This window comes from Canis lupus, chromosome 28, assembly GCF_011100685.1.
Source record: "Canis lupus familiaris isolate Mischka breed German Shepherd chromosome 28, alternate assembly UU_Cfam_GSD_1.0, whole genome shotgun sequence".
In the NCBI taxonomy this organism is placed as follows: domain Eukaryota; kingdom Metazoa; phylum Chordata; class Mammalia; order Carnivora; family Canidae; genus Canis; species Canis lupus.
Genome location: NC_049249.1, coordinates 32,351,002 through 32,377,156, shown reverse-complemented (window position 1 = coordinate 32,377,156; position 26,155 = coordinate 32,351,002). Strand labels below are relative to the sequence as shown.

The 26,155-nt window shown below is 36.5% G+C and overlaps 1 protein-coding gene across 6 annotated transcripts in view; it reads right to left on the bottom strand.

Annotated features, from left to right (window-relative positions):
- Window positions 1–1,036: 1,036 nt before the first annotated feature.
- The window catches only part of PLEKHA1 (pleckstrin homology domain containing A1), a 56,348-nt gene continuing 31,229 nt past the window's right edge, over window positions 1,037–26,155 (bottom strand). For 4 of the 6 annotated variants that reach the window (XM_038578998.1, XM_038578997.1, XM_038578995.1 and 1 more), the window contains exons 6-12: window positions 21,044–21,169; window positions 16,888–17,031; window positions 15,269–15,337; window positions 8,778–8,842; window positions 8,083–8,146; window positions 6,371–6,460; window positions 1,037–3,461 (exon numbers count right to left, since the gene is read on the bottom strand). In XM_038578998.1, coding sequence (XP_038434926.1) covers window positions 3,147–3,461; window positions 6,371–6,460; window positions 8,083–8,146; window positions 8,778–8,842; window positions 15,269–15,337; window positions 16,888–17,031; window positions 21,044–21,169 — 873 coding nt within the window. In that variant the 3' untranslated portion in view covers window positions 1,037–3,146. Of the gene's footprint in view, window positions 3,462–5,022; window positions 5,094–6,370; window positions 6,461–8,082; window positions 8,147–8,777; window positions 8,843–15,268; window positions 15,338–16,887; window positions 17,032–21,043; window positions 21,170–26,155 lie in introns of all 6 variants that reach the window. The other 2 variants (XM_038578999.1, XM_038579000.1) reach the window with 2 other exon arrangements.

The window sequence follows — 26,155 nt, the reverse complement described above, 5'->3', positions numbered from 1 at the left end:
ACTATTCACTTTAAATGTTCTAAAAAAAAAAAAATGGAATACTAATTTAATCAAAACTGTAAATGCTAACCCCAATTCAGTAATATTTTCAGTAAGTCTTACATGAGGTTTGAAAATATTGAATTTTCATAAATCAAAAAGTATACAAATTATTTTGAGTCTGCATAACATGGATAAGACTGCAAAAGGAAAATACAAACCCATCTAAGTGTATTTTCATCACTTCCGATGTAGACTGTCAAAACCCAAAGAAAGAAAAGGAGAATTCTTACCAACTCTGGGATTAAGCTGTTATATTGTTGCACTTTTTAATACAAGTATTTCCTGCCTCACCTAATGTTATGTTTTAATAAAGGTATGAGAAACACTTAAAATTCCCAAAATGCAGCTGGAAGTTTAAAAAAAAGTTGCTGAGAAAGGGTTCTCTCTTTTGGGACAGCAACAAAGTTTAGAGTTTCCTCATTTCGGGTTTTAAAAAAATAAAACATTTAAAATACTTTTCAGGGAAAGAAATTAAGTTGCACCAGTTAATAAAGATTGCTAAGACAGCCTTTATCCAGTTCTATCATTAATTGATGCTGGATATGCAGCAGACGTGGACTCTGTCACCAACAAAGTGGGTCTGCAGGAAGTAGCCTCCAACACCGACAAGCAGTTTTTTATGAGTACATGTCAATGGCCCATCTGGCAATCAAAATGCCCTTTCCATCCCACCTTGCTCATGCCATGTCCAGTCTAACCAATAACCAACACTGCAAAAAACAGCCTGGATGATTCAAAGTATGTATGCTCGAAGCCAACATATGGAATACTGCTTTAGAGAACATGTTTTTCTTTTGTTTTAGTGAAACAAAATAAGCAACCTTTTTTTTTCCAAAACCAATCATCTTTCCTTGTGCAATTTTGTATCAAACTATGCCTTTCAAAGGTTACCAAATAATCAATCTGTTCATAAATATGTAAATTCAAGTCAATCACCCAAACATATTTTATACTAGTCCTGATTTACTTGTTCACACCAGAGCTGAACGAGAAGTTAGTTAGAATTTTGAGTTTATTCTCAAGTCATTACAGTGTTCAACCAGTTTGACGTTATAAAGATAACAGACGTAAAAGTAAACACTGGGAAGCAGTATATTCCCATTCTGAAAGAAGACATGTTATATATATACAGAAAAAAAATGCAGCAAATATTAAGGTATTCAAAGTAAATTTTTGACAATTCAGCTGTGACATATTTACAAGAAAAGTATAAGTTTTAAAATAATTAAATAATTTTCATAGAATTATAAAAGTATTGAGATAAATATTAAGAGACCCTGACAATCACAAGAACATTTTCCTATGCTACTGAATACAAGGGTAGTTCTATAAAAAGTCCCAAAATAGAGCTAGTATTTTGCCACTATGAAATATAACAAATTACCAATACCAAAATATGCTAAAATGAACATGCAATGTAGAAGCTGTACCAAAGAAAAAAGCATGAAGCTCCTGAATATTGCAAACTGTCTACACAAGATTTCTTAGGTATGTTCATGAAAAAGTAACTTTCAAAAGAGCCATTATAATAGATTGGCAGAAAAAGTGATATTTACTTAAAACCTTTCCATTCCACCAATTTCCAATGTAGCTGCAAAAAAGAAAAAAAATCAAAATATAACTTTTCAAAGTATTAGCTTATGAATAAAAAAGTTGAGTGGTGCACTTTATGCATTTGGATTTTTTAAACTGATTCCGTGATAATTCCACTATAACAGATAGTAGTAACCTCTGGACCCCACCACTGCAGTAGGAAATCTCTCCCGTTCTCTCTCAAACGAGACATCATCTTAGAAAATGGAAAGGAGAAACAATGACACATATGAATTCAAAACAAAACAGCACAGTAGGATGGCAAAATATCATAAAAATAGCAGCATGTGAAATTCAAGACTATTTTCTTAAAGCAAATGTTTAAGACTCAACCATAAAAATGATACTTCAAACTGGTCTATTATTCAGACACTTGAAACTACGGGTTTTTTAGAGTGGTGCTTACATTTATGATATCCCAGTGACTAAATGTATACTCAAATTTGTATTTTACAACATATATATTGCACGGGTAGTAGAATAAACGCATTCTGGCATCTCCAACATAAAAGGATATCTCAATTAGCACATTAAACTATGGTACTGAAAATTAATTTTACCCCAATGTTTAAAACCAATCATGTAGGACTTTTGAGCACATTAATCCAACGACATTCTCCAACTAGATGAGAAGACACAGGCACTTGAATATAGGTTAATTAGTGACAAAAAGGAGAGGCTGCAATCACATGGCCAAGGGCAGTATGTCTTTACATATAAACTTGAGGTCTTTCACTGATCCAAATATAGAAATAAGAACTATTTATAAAACCTTGATATGAAAATCAGATCTCTCCCAGAAATTTCATACCAAATCACTTTAACTGTTTCATAAAGCAAAGACTGCTCCAAGTCCTAAGTTTGTTCAAACACACATCCAAGACATGGTTGTGTGAGTTCTAATTTCCAACCCCATGCAACCTACAACCCTCACTAACAGGTCCAATGATACCCTCTACATAACACCTGCCACCCACCTTGAGATCCAGAGCATCAAAAATGGTTATCGTTTCCAAATTGTCCACATTGTAGTATAAATTTTACAGCACCACAGACATCATGATTTTAGATATCTTAGTCTGACAATATTTCATTCAATAATATTAACCAGTAAGAATATGTAAATATCAAGCATCTAAGAGGAAGTCTAAGCATTTTAAAAACAACCAAAATAATTAATAAGCATTTTTAATGTTTTAAGTTGTTAAACAATTGTCAAATTCACTAGGAAAAAATACCACACACATTTTTATCACCCAAAAGAGAGCACACAAAGCCTCAGACAGTTGATACTGAAACACTTAGGTTTTTTTCTTGCATTCGTTCATTGTTTTTCATTTTTTTTTAAAGAAATTACATTTAGTTTGGCCACTCCCTAGATTCTTGGTTTATCAGCTTATAAAGAGTACATCAAAGAGGCAGTATAATATATGTATTAAAAACCATTTCATCCTTTATCATCTTTGGCTAGAAGGGCCGAGGAGGCAGGCAAGGCTCCACGCGCTTCCGTCTCACACGTCACTGACCGGAAGGCTCGCGTCATCCAAGTCCACTGGGTCACAGTCTCTATCCTGAGGGCCATTTTTACTTTGAGGTTTTAGCAAAGCTTGTTCAGTCACTTTGGAAGCTGGTTCTCTTGGAGAGACAGTCTGGACCTTGAAGTTCCCTGGCTTGACCTTGGCAAGAGATTCGTAAAATCCTCGCTTCTCCATGGTAAAGCTTGAGACCAAAGAGTTGCTGCGAGAGGCTGTGGAATGTGAGGTGGCGGCTGTTGCACTGGCAGAGCGGAAAGTGTGCTTGGGTTCTGAAGGACAGCTGGAATGCTCCTGCAAAGACGAGTGGTGGTCAGACACAGTCAAACATTAACAACAAAGTTAGTAACTCAGTGTGAGACTTTATTCTCTGAAAAACAAACAAAACACACACACACACACACACACACACACACCACAGAGCAGAAGCAAGAGCCATGCAGCATACATGTGCAAGTTCTTCCCCAAAGCAATGCATTTTTAGGAGTGAGGTTAAAGCAATGACAGTCAACAACCATTTCCACTAAGAAACCAGTTCTGTCACCAAAGCTTTGCCACTTGAAGACTCAGGCCAGCCTAAACTGGAATGCAGTGCTCCAACTGCAAGGGAACCAGCTCTGCCATTCTATTTAAGGGTATATTCTCAATCAATGCTAGGGATCATCCCACGTATTTTCGGAAGATAAAAAAATAAAAATAAAAATGCAGAATATCAAAAGGAAAGGCCGTATTTCTTTAATAAGTGGAACTCACTATTTTTGTAACCTACTATTGTGTCTGGCAGTCTGACAAACTTAGTTTTTCATCCCTGAATTTTGCTGCAACCAATTAACAGTGAAGTCTTTTCACTGCTGCCTTCATTAGGTTTATTTAGTTTTGAATATGTTATACATTCATATGGTTAAAGATTCTAAAGGGAGCAAAGGGTACATATTTAATCACTTATTAAAACTGTGGTGAAGTAACTATCAGGTGCGAATCTTTATTTCATTCGCTTCTGGCTGAAGATATCCTTAAATATGACCATTCCAAATGCATTGCCATATAGTTCCTAGTATACTGTGTTCATGTATGATACTAGCGGCTTTGAAAACAAAGTACTACAAATTGACAAAACACTATAGATTCCCAGGAGCTGGCTAAATTTCACCTGAGATTTAAAATGCCATGCAAGCTATAGTAATATAGTTTATCCACTGTAATATGCATGCATGAGTTTGCATATATTATTAGAACAAGGGTGCAGTTAAGTGGTATATATAAAAAATTTCGGGGATCCCTGGGTGGCGCAGTGGTTTGGCGCCTGCCTTTGGCCCAGGGCGCGATCCTGGAGACCCGGGATCCGGGATCGAATCCCACATCAGGCTCCCGGTGCATGGAGCCTGCTTCTCCCTCTGCCTGTGTCTCTGCCTCTCTCTCTCTCTCTGTGACTATCATAAATAAATAAAATTTAAAAAAAAAAAAAAAGAAAAAGAAACTCCATACCTATTAAACATTAATAAAAAAAAAAAAAAAAAAAAAAAAAAAAAAAAAAAAAAAAATTTCAAAATATATAAAATATAGAAGTTGAAACTTGTGGCAATTCAGTAAATTAATTTGTAGAAAACAGCTTAATGTGACTTTTTCAATTAGTAAGGTTCCAGTTTTTTCATGATTCATCTCTTTTCATTGTGGTTTAAATATACATATCCAACCGGATGACTGTAGTGAAATAGTTTGCGTTAGTGTTGACGAAGTCAGTTACGATAACTGCAAAAGGCAGTTTGGTTAACTCAACTTTCTATGATCAGTTGTAAGTAGTGAGTGAGTCCGGGCCCTCTAGTAAGAAGGCACGTTTGCGTGAGAGCCCACATACGTGCTGCATTCACCAGTTCTTGATGTATACCTCTGTATACAAGGATTCGACAGCCTTCTGGCCTGCCGCATCTGGAACACAGTGCAAAGCTAAGATTAGAGTTAACCTATACTGGGGAGAGGGAGGAAAAGAGAAAGTTCTGCTGACAGTTACAGCTAGAGAGTCCACTTTGCCCCCACCACAAAGCACAAAACACAAGTGCCCTTCTCCAGATTTTCCTCTTCCCAACAGACATTGTTTTTGCAGAGAGTCTCATACTTGGCTGCTGAAAAGGTCACATAAAACACAGGCAGTTACAAAGTTAATACCTATGAAAGTGACTTCTAAGAGATTCCAAAACGGATATAAGGAGAATAATTTAAGAAACATAGATTTGTATTTACTGATCTGTAGTTATCATTACCAGGAAACTATTAAAGACAGTATTATTACCAGAAAAAATACCAAAAGTGTGGAATATCTGGCATTTACAATGAATCTGCAGAAGGCAATCAAGGCTTTCATACTACACGTTAGACTCCATTCCACAGACAGAGGTGCTACATTTCAAGACACTTAAAATTTTTTTTCTAATCCTCAGTAGAATTTGTTTTTTCAGATGAGAGGCCAGTGACTAAAGTATTCCTTTTTTTTTTTTTGACTGAAGTATTCCAAAGCTAAATCTTACTCCTATCATGTTCTTGAACATGATAAATTAAAAATTAAAAATATTTTTTATTATTTCTGAGAACGTTTAACATTTCAATTTTATTAACATATTACCACAAAGATAATTATGGTAGTGAAAAGCAGCGGGTTTTTAATTACCCTACCAGAAAATGAGAATGAGAACATGTAATGGAAAACAGCGGCTGAGAACATGAAATTGTGTTAAATCAGGGTCAGCTGCTCAATGGTCTTAGGGCACCAGGAAGTCAAAAAATCCCTAACTGAAATTAGAGTAAAGAGGAAACTGGGCCTTCACCAAACTGTGTAATGCTACAACTTCAGGCACTTTACAGGATTGGGCCACATCCCGTACTAAGAATTGGTCAAGTTGTAACAAATCTAGACCTAGTGACAAGTAAGAACTTCTAAAACAAAGCAAGGAAATGTTCATTCTTTAGTTGCCCTGCTTGTGCATTTAAGACAATACAATGCACAGAAAGTTATGTATACATAACACTACAAGGAAGCATTAAATTAGAAATGCATTATTTTTTTGCAAGTCCAATTGGTATGAAAGTCAACATGCAAATAAATCTCAATACAGAAAGAAACCAGAAGCATTAGGGGGAGAGGAAGGAAAATAACTGGGACAGGATGGGGGAGCCTTAAGGAGTACCACCCCAGAGAACAGGGAACATACAGAAGATGCTGATCGGCCAGGCCCCCGCTGGGCTACAATGGCACCAGAGACGGCTTTAATCCAACTGTGCATCTCCTCAGGACTATCAGCCTAAGGGAGAGAAAGGACTCATTCAGTCAGTTTGTCCTCAAAATCCGCTCTTACATCCATAAATCCAATGTATTCATCTTGGAAACTTACAGTGCCAACAACAAGATCATCCCAAGGTAATGGTGCCAAAAAATTTTAGAAATCGCTTTTTAAGCCAGGTTTAGCAGGTACGTTATTATAGAGACAGAAGTTGGACACCTGATATTTTAAGGCCAGACACATCAAAAAGTGTCAATATGAATACTTTTTGAGAGAAAATGAGAGGAAGGAGTCACAGACAAACCTCATTTTGCTCCATCTACTGCTATATTGTCTGAATCCATTATAAGGGTATAAATGTTAACTGTAGAGTTAAAAAAACATTTTGACATCATGTTATGTATTATTTTTCTAAACAGCATTTCTAGGACTCCACTAAATACGGAAAAAAGTACTGGTAGTCATATTCCAAAGTATCATATTCCTTGATAGGCCATGGCCTTCCAATATGAATTTAAAACTTTACTATGACTTTAAATCCACTTAAACAGGCCCTGAGAGGGGTGTACATACTGCCCTTCACTTCTGTTCCAAAATTTTAAGTCACAAGATACTCTTTTGAACCAATGATTTTTAGCAAGGAATTTTAACAGGAAAAATTCAAAGCAGGCAAAGGTAAAGCACAAATCCAGAAATCAATTTGGCAAAAAAGGGGGTTTAAAAAGATTTATGCTCTGACAGTTATTCTTGATCTAGAAACTTAACCTAAAGAAGAAATCCAGGCAAACTTAAACACAAAACTGTTCACCACCACACGCTGATCATAGCAAGTGTACAAAAACTATGAAAACAATCAGTTACAGAGTAGCAGAGAAACAGTTTAACCATGGAGCATCCCTATAATAGAGCATGATGCAGTCCTAAAAGTTTTTACAGGATTTTTAATGATGTGGGAAAAAAGACTATTTAATACATTAACTAGAATATATCACCATGTGCTTCATATGACCCCACTTGTTATAAAAACATATGCCTTTAAAAAGGTACTAAAATAAGAATAGTTTCCTGAATGTGGGATTTGGGTTTTATGTCATTTCTTCATATTTTTTTCTATTTTCCAAATTTTCTGCAATAATCATATGTAACTTTTATAAAGCAAAAACAAATGTCCTCTAAAAAAAAAAAAAAAAAAAAAACCTTTAAATCTAACTAATTCGCTGTGGTAAATAAAAAGTGTATTTTAAACTTAAATACAAAATGTCTATCTATGTCTATCTATGGTCTATTTTTATTGTGGGAATTTTAGATCCTATTTTTTTAATTACCAAAAATGATACAATCAAAACTCCAAAATATGTGCAAAATGATCCGAACTGAAAGTTGGGGTTTAAGTTAAAACAGTATTTCCCTTCCCACAAATACTACTTAATTTCTATTGTGCCAATTTGGAGCAAAAAGTACCCCTAATTTGCTAAACATATGACTTACCAATAATTTTATATATAGCTTTTTTTAAAGTTGTGAATTACAGTTGCCATGTTTTTCTTATTTGCATAAGCAATAAATTTATTTATATTTATTTCACTTCTAAAATTATTAATCTCTTGGTAGGAGAATCTATAATCGCCAAAAAAGTATCTCACCTGCACATAGAAAGTTCGAGACGATGTTACAATTTCAAAGAGATTGTCCCTCATCATTATGTCACTGTCAACAAAAACAAACGTCCAATTGCACGTAAATAGCAGTTGTTGGATAGTGTTTCTTTCACTTGTTTATCTAGTACCAAATATATGTCAATAAGAAAATAAATAGAGATAAAATACTGGTGTCATTGAGTAAAACCAAATTAGCATCTTTTTCAATTTATTCTTACATTAAATTTCACATATTTTATATAGTTATACATATTTTTAGAAAAGGTTCATAAAAGAAGTTTCAAATTCAAAGTTTTCTACTGCTCATAAATCAGTTTGCTCAAAGAAACACTGGCACAGTTAACACATGTCCTTACAAAAAGCTCTATTCTTCAGCAGCTTCCAAATATTAAAACTAGTAAAACATCAGTCTGCCAGATATGACAAATTATTCATATTAAATTCTTTCCTTCCCATTGATAAGCCTAGGGATTCTTAATTTTTAGTTTTCAAGTGAAACAAAAAATATCTCAAAACTTTAACCTGAGGATTTTGTAAGTTCAAGCATATCCCAACAATGAAGAGTTGAAAACAACACTAGAAAAAACACAGAAAAATATCATCTGTACACATCAATCAAACCTAGGCCCCGATGAGTATTAATTAGATGTTCCAGGCACTAAGGGAGGGCTGGTGCTTACCTCTGCTTACACTCCTGGACTTTATGAACCTCTTTAAGTGGTATTACACGGAGGGGTTCTTTCTCCTGGCAAAAAAGCAAACAGATACATGAGGTATATTCTCAAAATCCTTTTAAGAATTAGTTGTCTTACTTGGAGATCTGTATGAAAACTGCTTCTTTCTTGACCTAAATCTACCTTCCAGAACCGACCAGCATCAGAGTAGCTCAAACACTAGAACTTTATAAACACTGTAGTTTGAAACAAGGAAACTAGCATAGAACCCTTATTCACACTATTTCTGGTCTTAATGACAGTGTAGCTTACTAAAAGCCATTAAACCATCAGACTTTACCCCGATAGACCCCTATGTACCCTGTAAGTGGAGTGCTTCCTCTTCTGGAATGTTATTTTGATACAGAAAGCACCAGAGTAGTGGATACACAGCTTCTTTGAGTTAAAGTTCTCATTTTAAGAATATCACTTTTACACGAGTATATTATTTAACAAGCACAAGTTATTGAACATTTACTAAGTGTCAGGACATCTGCTAGCTTTTAAACACAATTACCTCACTTAAACTTTCCACAACCCCATAATGCCTGCATGACTATTCACCTGAGGAAACAGAGCCTCACACCTGTTAAGTACTTCATCTAGGGTTACAAAACTAGATACAAGACACAACTAACTCCTAATAGCATATTTATACTACACATTCTATGAAATACTATATGCCCTATTTCACTATCACCCCTTAAGATTAAGATGCAGCACTAAGAAAAAAACTAAACCATGGCTGAACACTTTTAAAAAAATCACAAATCTCTAAGTTTTCCAAAACAGTTAATTTTAAAATAATTTCAGAATATAAAAGGCTTACAAAAACAGTAGAACTGCTATAGGTTGTACCCCATTTTCCAAGATGTTAACATTTTACATTTGCTAAATTGTTCTGTTTGTGTTCATATTATGTGACTAATGGTGTGTGTATATACTTTCCTGAAATGTCTGAAAGCAAGTTATAGACAGGATGCACTTTACTACTAAATAGTTTCATGTCTATTTCCTAAAACAAGGATGTTCTCTCATATAATCTTGGTACAAGTACAGGGACCAGAGACTCCACACACTGCTGGCAGTACTATTATCTAACCTACAGACCATCTTCAGAGCTCATTAACTGCCCAGCAGTATCCTTGACAGAAACAGAACTACAGCTTTTCTGCTCCAGGGTTCAATCTGGAATCAGACCTTGTATTTAGCAGTCACGTCTCTTTGTGTCCTTGATGTGGAAGAGTTCTGCTGTCTTTTTTCCTCCTTCACAATCTTTAGAGTTTTCAAGAGTCCAGGCCCATTATTTTGTATAATGTCCCTTGATTTGGCTTTGTCTGATGTTAACCATGCTTGGATCCAGTGTTGGTGGGAAACCACAGATGTGCTATGTTCTTCTCAGCCCACCATTCTCAGGGAGCGCGGGAGAGTGGTGTGTCCCATTCCTGGGAGGTTAACCCTCATCTCCTACGGCCAGGTTTGCCAGTAACTAGAAAGTTACCTTCTTCTCCTTTGTCATGATCAAGTATCTTGGGGTGAGTGAGATACATGGAGCTTTCCATCATTGTTTTGTCCACTAGTTTTATCAAATTTGGAGGATTCTTGCCTGAAAGATTGTTACTGTAGTAGCTGCTGAATGGTGGGTTGTTTTGTTCTTGTTGTTGTTGTTGTTTTGTCCAATCCCATCAATTCATCTACATATATTAGCTGAACTTTTGCTCTACAGAAATGCTTTTCCTTCCACTTACTTCTTTGACTTTATTCTCTGGGTTGTAAACCATCACTATCATTATTTATTTAGGTGCTCAGATTTGAGCATTGGGAACTCCTGTGAGCCGGGTTTGTGTCCTTTTGTCATGTTCCCATCATTCTCTGAGTCACTTCTTTATTTTCTGTCACCATTAGCTCTTTCGGGCTCAGCCCATGCTATCCCTCCCTGCCTCCGAAATCTTCCATCTCTCCAAGGCTCCACATTCCTTCTGTTAAAGAACAGTACTTATACTTGCTCTGGGGGGGGGGGGGGGGGAGACCTCCCATGTCTTCACTCCACCATGGCTTTCTCATAATAGATGAGCAGAAATATTTCTGGGAGGTTTTAACTTGTGCTTCTCTAATTACAAGTGATGTTGAATATCTTATATATGTTTAAAGGACATTTCTTTGCAAATCAACTGTCTATTCATGTCTCTTACTTCTTTTTCTCCCTTGTTTTTCTCTCTCTGTAAACTCTGAACCAACCACAAACAAAGACTGAAAACATCGCACAAAGACCTGCCTTTCCTGAGCCATTTCAGAGTGAGCTGCTGACCTGGCTCCCACTGCCCTTCATGTTAGAGTGTATTTCCCACAAAGACATCCTCTTATCACAATACAACCACTGAAATCAAGAAAGTGTCCCCTGAATGTAGTCCTTTATTAAAACAAAAGAATTCAGTTGAGAATCACAGACTGCATTTACTCCTCAGTTGCTCTGCCCTTGACTTCCACAATCTCGATGCTCCTGAAGGCTCCAGGGCACTTCTTCGGGACAATGTCCCTGATTTGGGTGTGTCTGATCCTTCCTGAAGATCAGACTCAGGCTCGGCATCTCTGGCAGGAACATCACAGAAATGAGGCAACAACCTTCTCAAGCTATCCCGGCAAGTAGCAAATAATCCTAATTCATCTCATCACTGATGAAGTCCACGCTGATCATCTGATCATCTGATTAGAGTGGTATTTGCCAGCAGTATCTCTATCACTGTAAAGCTACTATTTCCCTTTTTGTACTTAGTGTATTTTGTAGACAGGGACTTTGAAACTTTGTGATCTCTGGTTCCTCATCATACGTATGCATGTACACTCATGCATTCAACTCATTGATATCTGTGTGGGTTTATGGATTCCTATTTTATTCAAAGGGCAATAATATATTACCATCATTACTTATTTTGATGTTCAAAATGCCTCCAATTTGGTAAGGTGGAATGTTTTCACATTGGATTCTGGGTCCTTCTGACATATCCACAGCATTCCATGAGTACTTGTTTTCTTATACAAGACATCCCAAGATTAGTTTTTGTTCATTTCTCCTGTCTTGCCGTTTCTCCATGAACCTAGGTTTCTTTCAGTGGGTTTTTCCCAGCTGCATAGAGTGAGGATGTGTATGTGTGTGTGTGTGTGTGTGTGTGTGTGTGTATATAAACACATGAATACTTTTACATCTGTATTTCATTCTACATCTATCTGTAGATGTTAAATGGCCAGATCAATTCCAATCTAATACAAAAGTTTTCTCCTTTTCCATATTTATTATTCCCTTTACTGACAGTGAGAAACTGGCCTTCTATTATCCTTAATATATTTTCCTATTTTATCAGTAAGCACATATGTCAACATACTCCCCTCTTCCCAGTGTGGATGTGCTCCTCTCCCTACTCCAGGTTGGGCTAACCCCCCAAGAAGACAGCCTCCTCCTCCTCGGGTCCTGACTGCCCCACACCAGGCTACTCTAGATCCTTCCACCCTTGCCCCACCACATGAACAAGTACATTGATCTGCCTCACCAAAACACTGTAGGTCTGAATTGTTTGGGACTAATGGGAGGAAAAGAAGGCAGAGGGTGGAAAAGAGGGCAATATCCCCTTTAGGGATATTGTTTTATTCCTGATATATATGACAGATATTTTCTCCAGTTTTTCATTTGTGCACTTAAATCCTTCATACCTACTAAAAAAGCTTCTAACTCTTCATCTTTTAGAAATACATATTAAAATAATTACAGAGGAAATAATATGTCTAGGATTTACTTCAAAATACGAAGTGGGGGATCCCTGGGTGGCGCAGCGGTTTGGCGCCTGCCTTTGGCCCAGGGCGCAATCCTGGAGACCCAGGATCGAATCCCACATCGGGCTCCCAGTGCATGGAGCCTGCTTCTCCCTCTGCCTGTGTCTCTACCTCTCTCTCTCTCTCTGTGACTATCATAAATAAATTAAAAAAAAAATTAAAAAAAAAATACGAAGGGGGAGTGGGTGGTTTTACCTAACAAACAAAACTAGCCATGTGTTGATAATTACAAAATCTGGATGAAGAATATATAGGGGTTCAGAACACTAACTACTTTTTGTTGAAACTTTTACATGACCAAAAGTTTTCATAAAAGAGCCCTTTTACACACTAAGTATCAATTTTTATCATCTATGTTCTTGACCCTATGTAGGTACATAGATTCCAGCTCTTTTGAATCATCTTTTTGACTCAGAGCCATCAATGTCAACGTTTCTCACTCCATATCATTTTTGTGTCAAAAAGAGTGTTGAAGATGCAGCATTTCTTAAGAACGTTCTACTGTGTCCCTGAGATTTTTTTCTGAGCTGCCAGTACCTTCTCTGTAGGTTTTGATGTTGGTGCTTCCCAGATCTTACCCAGAGGTGCTGTGGGCATGTGAGCAATGCCAACTATCACACAGCTGCTGCCTGACTGCCCCCTTTTTTTTTTTTTTTTCTGACTGCCCCTCTTGCAGCAACTCTAAGATACCCTGAGATTTCAGAAATGTTAAATGTGTGTGTGTGTGTGGGGGGGATGCACATCTTAGTTATTGATAAAGGTAAATAATTAAAAATATATTTAAAGATTCCAGCTTAATCTGTGTTTCCTAAATGCTTAATACATTCTTAAATACACATGGTATCATTTCCCTACCACTTTTGTTAGTTCAGTATTCTTTCATCTCAAATTTTATAGCATTATGTCTACATGCTAGTTTTTCAAAATTTAGTAAATATTTTCATAATCATTGTCTCATTAGAATTACTGTGGGTGATAGGGGTACATGTCAACTTCTCTGGCACAACTGAACTCCTGAAAAAGGCCAGAACATCGCTGATTGTCCTTTTGATTCTCAGAACAGTGCACCAGAGCCATGGAAAGCTCAGTGAATGTCTGTTGCATTAATGACTCTTCCCAAGAGTACTGCCATTAATTAAAAGCAATGAATCAACCTACTAACCAAGCACACGTGTAAGCCTTCTGAGACACCAAGTCTGATACTTTTTGAGCCAACTAACTACTACTTCCAGTTGAGGCTCTTAGAATTTGATGTCTAAGAAAGGCTAAATACTCATGTTAAAATGGATATTCTTGCCATGCTATCCCCGTTCTCATTCATTCAAAAACACTTACTAATTATCTACCAAGTACCAGGTGCTGTGTTCATAAAAAACATCTTTGCTTTCAAGAAGCTCGCATAAGTAACTGGTAAAGACAAGTATGCAGGCAATTACAAAACACAGTGGGAAGAATTATGATAGAAGCAAGGCATAGGGAACCATGGTGTGTAAGGAGAAGGCACTTAATCTAGAGTCTGAAAGCTTCCAAGAAGAACAGACACCTGAGATGAATCTCAAAATATTCCTTTCCTATTATCTATTCTATTGTCCAATACAGTACCACTAGTTATGTGTAACTATTTAAATTTTAAAAATATTAAAAACAATCAGTTTTATTTTTAAAATTAAATAAAGTCAAATTCCTCAGTCATACCAGCCATATTTTCAGCATTCACCAGCCACATGTAGCCAGCAAACCTGGTCAATACAGATACAGACCATTTCTATCAGTGTAGAAAGTTCTACTGGATAGTACTGTTCTTGTGCCTTCACACTAATAAAGGGTATGATCCCCAGTCAAAGGTCCCATAAAACAAGTAGAACTAGGACAGACATTTAAGGTATAAAAAACGCATTCAAATTATCCAACAATCTGTTGCAGAACTCTCAGGTTATGTGACAAGAGTATTTTAAATAAGGATGTTACTCAAGTGAAAGAATTTCTTTGACTCCACCTTCAGGTAGGACAAAAAGGTCTTATATGAGGAAACTTAAAAAGTCAATCTGAAACAGGAAAAAAATATCAAGAGAGGGCAGAGAAAAGAAAGTAGAAACACAGAGTTAAAATGTTGACTTTTAGAGACTTAATTTTCCTACAATGTCTTCCAGCTTCCCTTCTGAAGAAATCTGTAGACTAAGGAGTTCTGATATTTTTAATTTTTTTAAGGTGATCATATTTGACAATATGATCTTTTTATTTAATATGTATTTACAAAATTAGCATTAAAACATCAGAACCAAATAAACTGAACTGTATTTTTCTTTTTTTTTTTTAAGATTTTTTATTTATTTATGCTTGAGAGACATAGAGAGAGAGAGAGAGGCAGAGACACAGGCAGAGGGAGAAGCAGGCTCCACTCCATGCAGGGAGCCTGACACGGGACTCGATCCCAGGTCTCCAGGATCCCACCCTGGGCTGAAGGCGGCGCTAAACCGCTGAGCCACCAGGGCTGCCCCTGAACTGTAATTTTCAAAACCAGATTTTAAAAATAGAAAACAGGACAAGAAACTACACATGCACAATTAAAATCACCACAGTGTTTTAACACTTCTCAAACATTTTAAAGCAACATTTATGACAGAGCAACATACCAGTTCAGATTTGAAGTAGCCTATTGTGTTTTCATCCAATTGAAAATATCTTCTCTTCCAGTTTTTCATCTACCAGAGATGAACAAAGACATAAGACTTCTGATTCTAAGAATGTCAAATGTTAACAGCCACTTAAATATTCTGCTATGAACCCACAATCAGAAATGTCAGGCACTGAAAAACCTCACTATCCTCCCTTACTGAGGAGATACATAAAACTTCATCTCTTTCACAACTTAGACCTTGAACTCCTAAGGCAACTTTGGTGGCTAGCTTTCAGTCTGTATCATATAATTCTATAATATGGTTTCATATTTTTAATGCTCTAAAAGTTAAAAAAAAAAAAAAAAACACAAAACACTTCCCCATCCCCCAACCCCACAAACTAAATGCCATCAAGAGTTCAAGAGCAAGCACAGGAAATGTTATTAAACCACATTAAGTTCTGTAAAATCTGTAAAATGCAAGAATCTTTCTTCAGGTACTTTATACTTAGTAGTAAAGCAACAAATATTTAATAAAGTGAACCTACTTTGTACAAGTATTTTTTTGTCGCTGAAATACATTTTTCATGAAAGCACTTCATTATCTCTAAGGGTTGTTATTTTGGACTTGGGAGTAAAACGAAAGGAAATGTCTCCCTAAAAGCCCTAATTAACACAAGCCAGTCATAGCCTGATGAGACTCTGACTTTACCTGTAAACCTGCTACAGTGAGAGACTCTCAGCCTTCCCCTTCATTTCCCTCGGCTTAGAAGTCAGTAGATTGGGAATGAAAGAACTTTTCCATTGGCTGACCGAAGCTAACTATAGTTACCAAAAAGTGATGTGAGGTCAAATAGAACTGCCAATAGAATTTTAAGTATTTCTATACTCACAAAAAAATTTTTTTTTAATTCTCAAACTTTAAAGTTTGTTTTCTCATGAAATTCTAACAATTTGGTTCACATCAGAGTGACAAACTTTGGGAAGGTACTTTGGAACCTTAGAAATACCAGAAAATTTACCTGTTCTTCCTACAATGTCCCACTATAGGTCAGGTTGAATGAGAGGATCTGGCTAACCCTTAATAGCTCTTACTAAGGACCAGGTGCTGTGCTAATACTATCTTAAATTTACATCTTTCAAAAAAACCTCCAGATGGCAGGTTTTATAACCTAATTTTCCTTAAAAAGAAACTAAGAGACTGAGAGGTTAAGTAAGAAGCCCAAGGTCACAGGAAATTCAACTGAGGTCAGCCCAACACCAAATGGAGTGAGCCTTCCTGCTCCCCACTCCCCACACCCCTCTTTTCTTAACACCTCCCGGCTAGAGCTCTCTTTCTCTGACCCACTCCCAAGGGAGGAAAGATTGGTAAGAAAACCGTCTGGGATAAACTGTTAGGAAAGCTCACTCAAAATTGAAAGTCAGTGGCAATAAGCATTATCCAGCCACCCACAGACAAAGAAAATAACAGCACTGAGTTATGAACATAGAGTCACCCCTATTCTATCTCCTGACTCCTCAGCACACTGGTCTCTCACTTTGGGCCTTTTGGAAAACAAAGCAAATGATTTATATGTTGAGAGTTTGCTAACACAGACTCATTTTTCATTATACATACCCTGTCCAGGTACTCACCACTGCTCCTTGCTTTACACAATACCCAGCTTTGATGACTGCACTGTCCGGAGGTGGCTTAGGAGTAAAGTAGGGAAGATGGCTTTGTGACCGTTTCAAATTGTTTCTGTCAATACTTTCACCACATTCATTTACTTCTTCTTTCTAAAATGAAGCAAATAAATTCTTTGCTTGTTTAGCTTCAAAGCACAGTTGTATTTTATGTTGTCATTCTAGTAGAAAATCTTAAAATCAAATCTTAGTTCACTTAGAAACACAGATTGAGGTATAGAGTTTTCTAAGTAATTTGAGATACTTATCCATAACACTCACATCATTGAAAAACCACAGATTTCTATTTCTCTTGTTTTGCCACCAGTGCTTTGTGTGTGAGGAGTGGTGAGGTAGAGGGAAGAAAGGGTTAAATTTTGGTTTTGAAATTATTATATAGATTCACTAATATAGGAAGTTGTTTCAAAAAAAAAAGTACAGGAGGTCCTATGTACCTCTCAATCAGGTCCCCCAACAGAAATATTGTATAACTTCAGTACATTATCAAAACTACGGGAACATCCCACAACCAGCCTTATTCAGATTTCACCAGTTTTACATGCACTCATTTGCCTCTGTGTATGGATCATTCTATGCAATCCTGTCACATGTAGCTTTGTGTAAAGCCACCACCACGACAATATACAGAAGTTTTCATCATTACGAGGCTCCCTTGGGCTACCCCTTTAGAGTCCCTATGCCCAATCCCTTGGCAATCCCTAATTTGTTCTCCATCTTGATAATTTTGACATTTAGGCAATGTGATACAAATGTTCCTACAGTAGTGACCTTTTGAGATCACCAGCATTCTCGGGAGACTCATCCAAGCTGCTCCTTGTATCACTAGTCCATCCCTTCTTACTGCTGAGTAGCAATCATGGTCTGGCCATGGGCTATTTAACACTTTGCCTATTAAAGAGCATTGAGTTGTTCCCAGTTTGGGCCCATTAGGAATAAAAGTGCTATGAACATTCATGTATAGATATATGTAAACTAAGTCTCCATTTCTCTGGGACCAATGCCTAGGAGTATATATGCTGGGTTGTACAGTAATCATAAGTTTAATGAAAAATTGCCATAACTATTTTTCAGAGTGGCCATACTATTATATATTCCCACCAGCAATGTACGAGTGATGCAGTTTCTTCTCATCCTTGTCAGCAGTCAGCATTTGTGTTATTAATTATCTGAGTCATTCTGAGAGGTGTGTGGTCTTAATTTGCATTTCCCTACTGACTAAAGGCAGTGACAGGCCTTTCTAGAGCTTCTTTGCCACACATGTATCTTTTATCTTTTGATGAAATCTCTGTTCATGAATTCTGCCCATTTTCTAGTTGGATTATTTTTTAACTGCTAGGTTTTGATAATTCCTTATATGTTCTACATACAAGTGCTAGATTGGATATGTGGTTTGCAAGTATTTCCTCCCACTGTGTAGCTTTTCCTTTCATCCTCTTAACAGGGTCTTTCAGAGCAAACATTTTCAATTTTGATGAGGTCTAATTTACCAATTTTTCCTTTTATGAACTATGGTTTTAATATCAAGTCTAAAAACTCTTTGCCAGCAGATGTTCTCCTTGCTCTTAGAATCTAAAAATTCTGCAGGTTTTTGTTTTTTTTTTTAACATGCCAAGTCCAGTGCTTTAAAAAAAAAAAAAAAAGATTTAACTACACTCATGTTTTCATGCTCCTCCAAGGACTGGCTTCTGTTTATTTATAATATGCAACATGTTATAATCTAGAATCTCACAAATCAACCAAGCATGTATTTTCAATGACTCCTAAATTTCAAGAGAAAAACTAATACTCAAGTCTTATCTTGAGAAATTTTCAACCTGTTATACATAGACAGGTCAACAGCAGGAATTATGTACTTAAATTTTGTAATCCCAGCACTTAACTGCTAATCCAATAGTCACTGAATAAATTTATCAAGCAAATGAGTTTGGCATTTTCTTACTATAGCAATTAAATGACTTTATAATGAGTAAATACTTCTTTATAATTTAAAAAGCTATATTACAAAATCAAAAAGTAATAAAAACTCTTTGGGATCTTTTTAATATGGCAGCTGCTATGGAATCTAGAACCTACTGAATAATCTACACCAAAATTAAAACATAACAAAATCTTAATTCTATACAAAATTAAAACAGCCAGAGATACAAATATAATATATTAATACAACTATAGACAAGTTGTCTTACTGCTTATATCAGCCTAAGACATAAGACAAGTAAAAGCAGCTTAGTCTAGTTTTATTTTAACCAGAAGTCTTACAGGTTAAAATCATTTTTTTTTTTAAAGTACACATACACAATACTAGCTTATACTTTTATCCAACTTTGGTGAAAAATGTAAGCTCCCACTAGAACATGGATTTTTGTTCATTAAAATACCCTTTATCTAGAATAAAGGGAGCACTAATTATTTAATATCTTAAGATGCAGTAGCCTCTAACCACCCTTCCCTGACAGAAGACCTGAAAAATATGGTGCATAAAATGATTTAAAAGGTTTATAAAGTGCCAAAGTCCTCTCAGTCCAAACAGGCACACAGATAAGGAAAGTGCCCAAGGCTAGTGACAGCAATCCATTACCTCAGGATCCCCAGTTTCTCAATACTGGTAATTCAATTTGCATTACAAACTCATTCACTCAATAGCAACACAAGAAATTTAAGCTCATCTAAAAGTTTTAATTTCATTCAAAATTTTTTATGACTATATATTTTTCATAATATTCAAATAAGATATGACTTAGTATATATCAGTACTTTTGTGATAGAACGGAGTCAAAATTCCAGTTATCTGTGTGGCTCATCTAGGTCAGGTTGTAGAAAAACAGGTTTAAAAAAATTACACATATTTGCAAACTCTTTGATTCAGCAATTTTATTCTAGAACTTTATTCTTTAAAAAAACTATTCTCCATGTCTCTAAAGCTTTGCTACAAGAATGTTCATCATAGGATTTATGAATAATTAAAAATATATACTTACTGGTCTCTGCCCTTGGTTCCAGGCACATAGCACCTAAAACCCTTGTAAATTCCTAAGTGATAGCACTGGGTGCATCTCTTGTTCCAATGCAGTGATTCTGGGTGGGCTGCTGGATGGGGAGTGGTCACCAGGAAGACCAAGCTAGGACTAGAAGCTTGGGACTTTCTGCCCCACCTGCCATTCTCCAGAGAAAAAGGGGCTAGAAACAGAGTTGATCATGCCTATATGATGAAGCCTCTATAAAAATCTCAAAAGTACAGGGTTCAGAGGGCTTCTGGGTTGGTGAACACTTAAGAGAGTCCCAGAAAGGGGACAAAAGCTTCACACCCTTCCCATCTCTTTCATCCAGATGTTCATATGCATCCTTTATCATATCCTTTTATAATAAACCAGTAAACAGTAAATATATGTTTTCTTCTGAGAGCCACTCTAGCAAATTAATCAAATCTGGGGACAAGGTCACGTCCTGTCTCCAATCACAGCCCTTCCGTCAGAAGCACAGGTAAACAACCTAGACTTTCAACTAGCATCAGAAGGGATGGGAGGGCAGTTTTAGGGGACTGACTCTTTACCTGTGGGATCCAGGCCGACTGTCAGAATTGACTTAAACTGTAGGACACACAGCCAGGGTTGCAGAACTGCTTGGTGTAGGGGAAAACTCACACCTCTGATGTCAGTAGCATGTGAATGTGGGAGTTGTAGGGAAGGAAAAGTGGGTTTTTCCTACTCATACTATTTATAGAAGGAAAAGGAACTCTGTCCAACAACAAAGGATTTATAAGCTATGGTAAATTCACGGTGGCAGAATGACTACAGTCATTTAAAATGATGTAGAATAATTTTTAATGACTTGGAAAATGCTTGAGATGTAAGTCAAAAAAACTGTTTACAAAGTTTCTCCATTTCCAAGGGCAAAAGTATAAAGAAGAAAGGCTCAGAGAAAACATGAAAAGTGCTAAGTGTTATCTGTGATTTCCAAATGCTTCATAATAAACACATATGTTTGAAATAACAAAGTTTTTAAAATTGATTAACTATGATATTAACTCAGTAATGTTCTATTTTTTAACAGAAAAATCACTACACAGTAAGTAAGCCATCATAGAGCAGAATAACTAATGAATTACCTGAGTTGGGGTAATGATGGGCACTCCCCCAACAATGTCCGTTCTATAAGACACTTGCTTCTTCCCACATTCACTCTGGCGACTTAGGTTATCAGAATGAGGCTGTGAGTCTGACTGCTTTGGTACCTAAGATAATACGTAAATGAATCATTTTGCCACAAGCATTATCTAGGAGACCCTCTTTTAACACAGAATATCCAACTCATCATCCACTTATAAATAACTGACATACATAAAAATTCTGTATAATGTATGCCATACCCCTTTAAGTTCTCACACTAATGTTTCTGTCTCAGTAATACTTTACAATACAGCTACCATTTACTGAGTGTTTACTTGGGCGGGTACTATTTCATACATTCTCCCACTTAATCCTCTCATCAATCCTATGTGTAGGACCCATATCTCCACTCTAGCAGTGAGAAAACAGAGGCTCAGAGACATGAAGAAACGTAGGTTTAGATCCTGGCTATAGTATGTTCTATTCAAGTTTGTGTAACTCTCCTATACACTCAACCACTATACCATACCCCCTATTTATTAGAGAGCCTGACATTGTATTACAGCTCTGTGACTTAATCTCTTCCTGTCCTCCATTCCTGCCCAGGATTCTACAGCACCCCCAGGGACAGGGATCATGGCAAATCCATCATTACTGGCGTCAGAACAGAGTCTACTAGTGAAAACATAGTAAGTATTCAATAAACGTTGATAGACTGACTCAGTGGATGAATCCAAAATCAGCAGGAATAAAAGACTAAGATACATAACATAAACCAGAAACCAAATGTTCAAAATAATTTAAAGCTTATTGAAGATTTTTAAAAGAAATTCCAATACATGTATCCATGATAAATCACTCACAAGTACCTCACTAAAGTGGAATCAAAGTGTCAAAGGCATCACTAATGTCTGACATACATTTTAGCTTTTCTTATGTGGCCTAAGCCGGAAACAAGGTACTTGGCTAAGCAGTACTTCTATCAATAGACTATAGCATGTCATCTGTCTTTGAATTACAGTTTTGTGGGGGGTTTTTTTGGCTATGAAATAAAATGTAATAAAATATGCTCAGCACTGATGCGATGTTGAGCATAATAGTTAATCTCTCTCCACCGATCTAAAGGGCATTTGAGGATCTTGCAGTGTTTCAGAAGCATTATGACAACTACGTCCAATAAGCACCGTGGTCGTGATGTAAAAACATTAAAAATTAAATAACCTGCCTGCCATACAATTAAAATCCCTGTTAACAGGGCACTGGCACAGTTCTAGGGTCACTGTTCACATGGCAGTCAAATATCCAAACCATTTATTAATATGAATCCAAAGCAGTGTGGTTTCTCAAGCTTTAACATTCATGAAGTATCAAGCCAGGAACATGATTAAAACCTTCAGATTCCGGGCAGCCCCGGTGGCGCAGCGGTTTAGCGCCGCCTGCAGCCCGGCGGGGTGATCCTGGAGACCCGGGATCGAGTCCCACACCGGGCTTGTTGCATGGAGCCTGCTTCTCCCTCTGCCTGTGTCTCTGCCTCTCTCTCTCTCTCTCTGTCTGTCTCTATGAATAAATAAATAAAATCTTAAAAAAAAAAAAAAAAAACCTTCAGATTCCCAGGCTGCATACCCAAAATTCTAAGTCAGTCAAGCAGGATCACTAGAAGCTTCTGAGGTAGGTGCTTAACAAATTATTCTGAGAAACACTGCTGCCAGGCTTGTGCTCTTCCACCAGGTCTGGGGAAAAGCAGGTGGACAATGTTATCTGCAGACAAGGCTTTACAAAATATTGGGCAAACATGTCAATGTATGTCTAAGCTGGACTGTAGTCGATCCTAATCCACATAAATATAATCTATGGATATACACAACGTCTCTCTTGGGTGACTTCCTCAACTCCTCTCTCTTCCTTGCCTCTCTCCCCTGGAGATGCTTCCCCACAAGGCTTTCTCCCCAGGTGCCAAGCCGAATTTACACTATGAGGCAGGTCACTGGCAGAGACAAAAGTGAGGGAAATGGAAAGAGAAACAAACCCTGCCAAAGAATGCCTCCAGAATTCTTCTAAGAGGCTGCACATTTTAGAGATTTTTTTTTTTTAGATTTGCTTGTTTGTTCATTTATTCATGAGAGGCACACACAGAGAGAGAGGGAAAGAGACAGAGGGAGAAGCAGGCTCCCATGGAGCTGGGAGCCCAATGTGGGACTCAATCCCAGAACTCTAGAATCAAGACCTGAGCCGAAGGCTGAAGCTTCACAGATTGAATCACCCAGGCGCCCCCATTTTAGAGCTTTTTAAAGGCAACAGATAATGGCTACAATTTTACTTGGCAAGATTTGCCTAATGACATAAGAGTAAAGGGGCTACAAAGGACACAACACACCCAGAAACAATCTAAGGAAGCCCATGATGTTGTGAATGAATAGCATCATGTATTTCCATTATGACAGAGAAAATGCAGCCAAGAGGGAGAGCATTAGGAGAATTTTAAACCTGAGAGTTTAGCTCACATCTCACCCGTGTTAGCTGAAATGTGCTAAGAGGTGACCCGTATGAAGTTAGTTCTTTTAAGAAGTTGAGAGTTTAGTCAACTCAAATATATAGGCATTTCCTAAGAAAAACTTTTAATGCCAGCCTAAAAATATATTGAAGCTTACACTGATTTTTCTTCCAGAAATGACGGTATATTAAAAATCTTTCTCTATGCTGTTAAGCCTACTGCTTCTAATTTGTCCTGATAATAAAATGTTAGTAAGTATGGCCTAATTTCAATGCTGGAGCTCAATAATTAACTTAGAATTGTACTTTACAATAAAAAGTATTTAAATTGTGTGGTGAGCATTGAGTAATGTATAGAATTTTTTAATCAATATGTTGTACATCTGACACTAACATTTCATATCAATTTAAAAAAATCTAAACTATAAATATTCCCTCCAAACAAGAAAAATATAAGCAAAATACCCATGAATATAATACTCATAAAAATTCTGAATATTAGTCTAAATTTAGCCATTAAAATAAGCATATTTTTAGTACTAAAAACAAAACAAAACAAAACGCAGCCAACTATTGAATAAGAATCAGAAAAATGATTGGCCACGCAGACAGCAAGTGTCAAAAGACACTAGACGTGCTTGCTTTCATTGCCCCTGACTTTCCCCCTCTCTTGCTTTCTGTCTGTACTGTAGCCGCTTTCTGTGACAAATCTGCATGTATTTTTAGGAGGCGTTTGCTTGTGATTCTTATAGTAGAAAGAGAAAAGATAGAGAATGAAGAGATGAACAAAACAGAGAAAAATGACAGGGCTACAACAGGGCTTCAGACTGAAACCTAAAACGTTCAAACACAAACTACTGAGTACCCATGACCTTCTGAGGGCTCTACCCATGACCTGCCAGCTGAAAAACACAACTATAAAGTAGAAGGCCTTGCACCTGTGGCAGATTTGCCATTTTGTTAGGACCAAAGTCCTATATTCAACTGATTCTACTTGTGCCCAGCTGCCAATTAAAAAAAAAAAAAAATGTGGCACTTTGGCCACAATTTCAAAAACACTGATTTTTAATTAAAATCTAATATTAATTTTTAAATTAAAATTTGTGGTGAGGAAAAGACACTATTTTTAAAAATAGTGGGTTTCTGTTTAAGAATACACCATATACATCTTAGATGTTCCTCAATCAATAAGGGACCAGAGATCACCATATTTATACTGTTACTACTATAAATGAATAGTTAGTTGAAGGTATAGTTTAAAATTTTATTTTCCCAACTCTAGTCACTGACACTCCCTTCAGGGTTGGTTCCTCCACTACTGACTCACTTTTCAAATAAGGGAGAAAATTTTTTAAATGGCAGCCACCAATAAACATCAACATAGAAATTAGGAAAGTTAGGAAAGCCACAGGCTATGGTGTCAGAGGACAGCCCATTAAGATGACAAGGTACTATAATCAGGAAGTAGTTAAATAATCATCATTCCCTTACCACTACCCTCTAAGCACCCCTGTTCTGAAACCACATACTGCAAAAACCTAATTATGAATTTTTAAAGGTTTAAGTTTATATATCAGATTGTACTCAGCAGACCATTACATAATTGACCAAAATGTCATTTGTAGTGATTCCATAGAAATGTAAATTATACATATACTAAAATGTAAACTTCAATTTTCCAAAGAAATGTACATGTAAATCATTCGCAATTTCAATAGGAAAGTATGACAAATTAGAGATTCCACACCCTAATACATTTACATGTGTATTTATGCATATGACATTAAAAATGGCAAGACTCTTTAAATAAAGATTATCTATTTGAGAAAGAGAGAGTGTGAGAGAGGGAGGGACAGAGGGAGAGAATCTCAAGCAGATTCCCCGCTGAGCGTGATGGAGGGCTCCATCCTAAGACCCTGAGATCATGACCTGAGCTGAAACCAGGAGTTAGACACTCAATGGACTGAGCCACCCAGGCACTCCCTGGCAAGACTCTTTAGAGAAAAAAACTACATGTACCTTACATAAACATGGGAAATGCTCTCACTGCTATCCTCTAAGTTAAATGTTTAGTTTTGATTTTTAACAAATACTATCACTTCTATATTCACTTTAACATCACAATATTCACTCGGTTGACTAGCTAAGGATTTCTTTATCTGTTATGTATTCGTATCTTCTAAACATGAATCATTAAAACATGAGTTATAAAAGCATGAATATCAACTGATTCAGCTTAAAAACTATAAAAATTTCAACATGTAAAATAAAGTTGTAAAAGCACAAAAGCAGGAACATTACCCAACCTCAGTTTCTCTTGCATTTAAATGAGCTTAACAGTGTCATCTGTATAAGATGGTTTCACACCATTAATAAATTAGATACAGCAATTCAAGAACCCCCAAAATGACGAAAAGCCTGATACTATTCACTACTTTTTCTCTTAAAGCACTAAAAAACTAGTGCTGCTTATTATTACAAATTGTAATAAATGAATTAATTCGGCAAAGTTACTAGATACTCTTTCTAAAGAAAAATTCACATTAAAAAATATATATATATACTGAGTTAAAAACAATTAGTTAAGACCTTTTAAGAATATGTACTTCTGAATCAGTTGT